Below are 1,759 nucleotides of genomic sequence, written 5' to 3'. Positions count from 1 at the left end.
GCACAATATACGTCAACAGTTATTGGTCTGTATTAAAGATTTTTTAAATTTTTTATAAAGCGTATCGAACAATTTTGGATTTTTAATTGCGCCATTTATTTCCACTATTTAGATTACATTTGCTGACATCTCACTTCAAGTAATACTTTATAAGCAATAATGTAATACCACTGCTAAATGTAACCTTTAGCAAATCAGCAAATACAAATTTCTATACTGTGCATAACATCGGGAGGCCTAAATTCACTTTTTATTTAATGTGATTTAAAGCAGTAGAAAGGATCAAGTCAGGAAGTCATTTATCTCTATATGGGAAGAAAATAAATATTATAACTTAGTGTAAATGTTTACAGTGAAGCCTGTTGCTTAAGGCACTTAAAGTGCCTACATCCAAGTGTATTATTAGCACAGCACAGATTATTCCAAATCACTTTTACTTATCCAGTCTTAATTTAAGATTTCAGTGCAGTGTTGTCGTGAGTCCTTTCCACCTCTTGCAGTCTAAACAGCTACTGTTCCATCAGTTACAGTTTACGATGATGTAACGAAAAACACAAGCAAAGTCTCATCCAGGTTTATTCCTGTGTGGTAAGGGAAGGAATGTAATGAGCTGAGATCTAAGTCTCTCACACAAACACACACGAAGAGAGCGAAAGAGGACGTAGAGGATGTAATTCCTGTCAAGACATTTCTTTTTTAGTTGATCTTTTTCATTGGAATTAAATCAAATACACTAAAACAAACTAATTCAAGAGAAAGCATAATCAAAATACTTTGACAGATAATTGATGACGCAGTGATTACATACAGTATTGCTCACAATAATATTCAGTAGCCAGAGAGCTTCATACAGAATTATTAAATGGACCTCAAGAACCAATACAATTAAGTTATGCAAGCCATCAATTTCATAGTTATAGAAACAAAATCTTTTATCTTGTCAGTTTTAAATGTAAACAAAAATGTCTTGACCCCCTTTTCTACTAACATGAGTTAGGCAGCAAGCTACACAGGTCTGCTCACAGTTCAGCAATACGCATTTGAATAGAAAATATAAAAACTCTTTCCATTTAAGTAAGATTAGAAAATGATAATATTATTATTTCTTATATACATAAAAGGCACTTTGACAATTTGAGTAGTTTTATTCAAGTCTAAATCACTAAATCAAGGATATCAGCTGCACCATCTTCATCCAGCATGTTTAAAAGAGCATGTACCACCCACCCAGGCAATCCAATATGGCAATGCCACACAGAAAGTAAATAATTCCAACAGAAAGTGTAAATATTTGACCGATAAATGCTCAAATATGGAGCAGAAGCATATAGTTTCATGATTTCCCTTGAAAAGAACATATCATTATTAGAAGGCATTACTAAGCAGACCCTAGTCATAGATAATCAGATTGCACATTCTCAGTTATTGACATGAACCGTATTTGTTGATTTAATCATCGATATAGAGACATGGTCTTGCTCTGATAAAGGTACATGTAACCGTCGCAGAAGAGTCGCTTCGCCACACCTTCCATCTCTCGAGGCACTTGATTTGCCAGCTGAGCCAGAGGCATATGTAGGTACTGGCCAACCTCAGGACATGCCCGCACTTCTGGGATATTATAGCCATCAATTTCACCTACAAACAGGTAAGTGTATGACCTACATGTGCAAACCCACCAAAAGTATTGAACCCGAATCAAGCACACATTCCACACACACATTTACTTACCAACACGGTCAGCCATACTATCAAAGAA

The 1,759-nt window shown here is 35.2% G+C and overlaps 1 protein-coding gene across 1 annotated transcript in view; it reads right to left on the bottom strand.

Moving 5' to 3' along the window:
* Positions 1–341: 341 nt before the first annotated feature.
* The window catches only part of LOC107591203 (uncharacterized), an 8,690-nt gene continuing 7,272 nt past the window's right edge, over positions 342–1,759 (bottom strand). The window contains exons 8-9 of the mRNA XM_016280283.1: positions 1,732–1,756; positions 342–1,638 (exon numbers count right to left, since the gene is read on the bottom strand). Coding sequence (XP_016135769.1) covers positions 1,454–1,638; positions 1,732–1,756 — 210 coding nt within the window. The 3' untranslated portion in view covers positions 342–1,453. The remainder of the gene's footprint in view (positions 1,639–1,731; positions 1,757–1,759) is intronic.

This window comes from Sinocyclocheilus grahami, unplaced genomic scaffold (assembly GCF_001515645.1).
Source record: "Sinocyclocheilus grahami isolate Dianchi unplaced genomic scaffold, SAMN03320097.WGS_v1.1 scaffold138.1, whole genome shotgun sequence".
In the NCBI taxonomy this organism is placed as follows: domain Eukaryota; kingdom Metazoa; phylum Chordata; class Actinopteri; order Cypriniformes; family Cyprinidae; genus Sinocyclocheilus; species Sinocyclocheilus grahami.
Note: the sequence above shows the minus strand (reverse complement) of the source record. Positions and strands in the feature narration are given on the sequence as shown.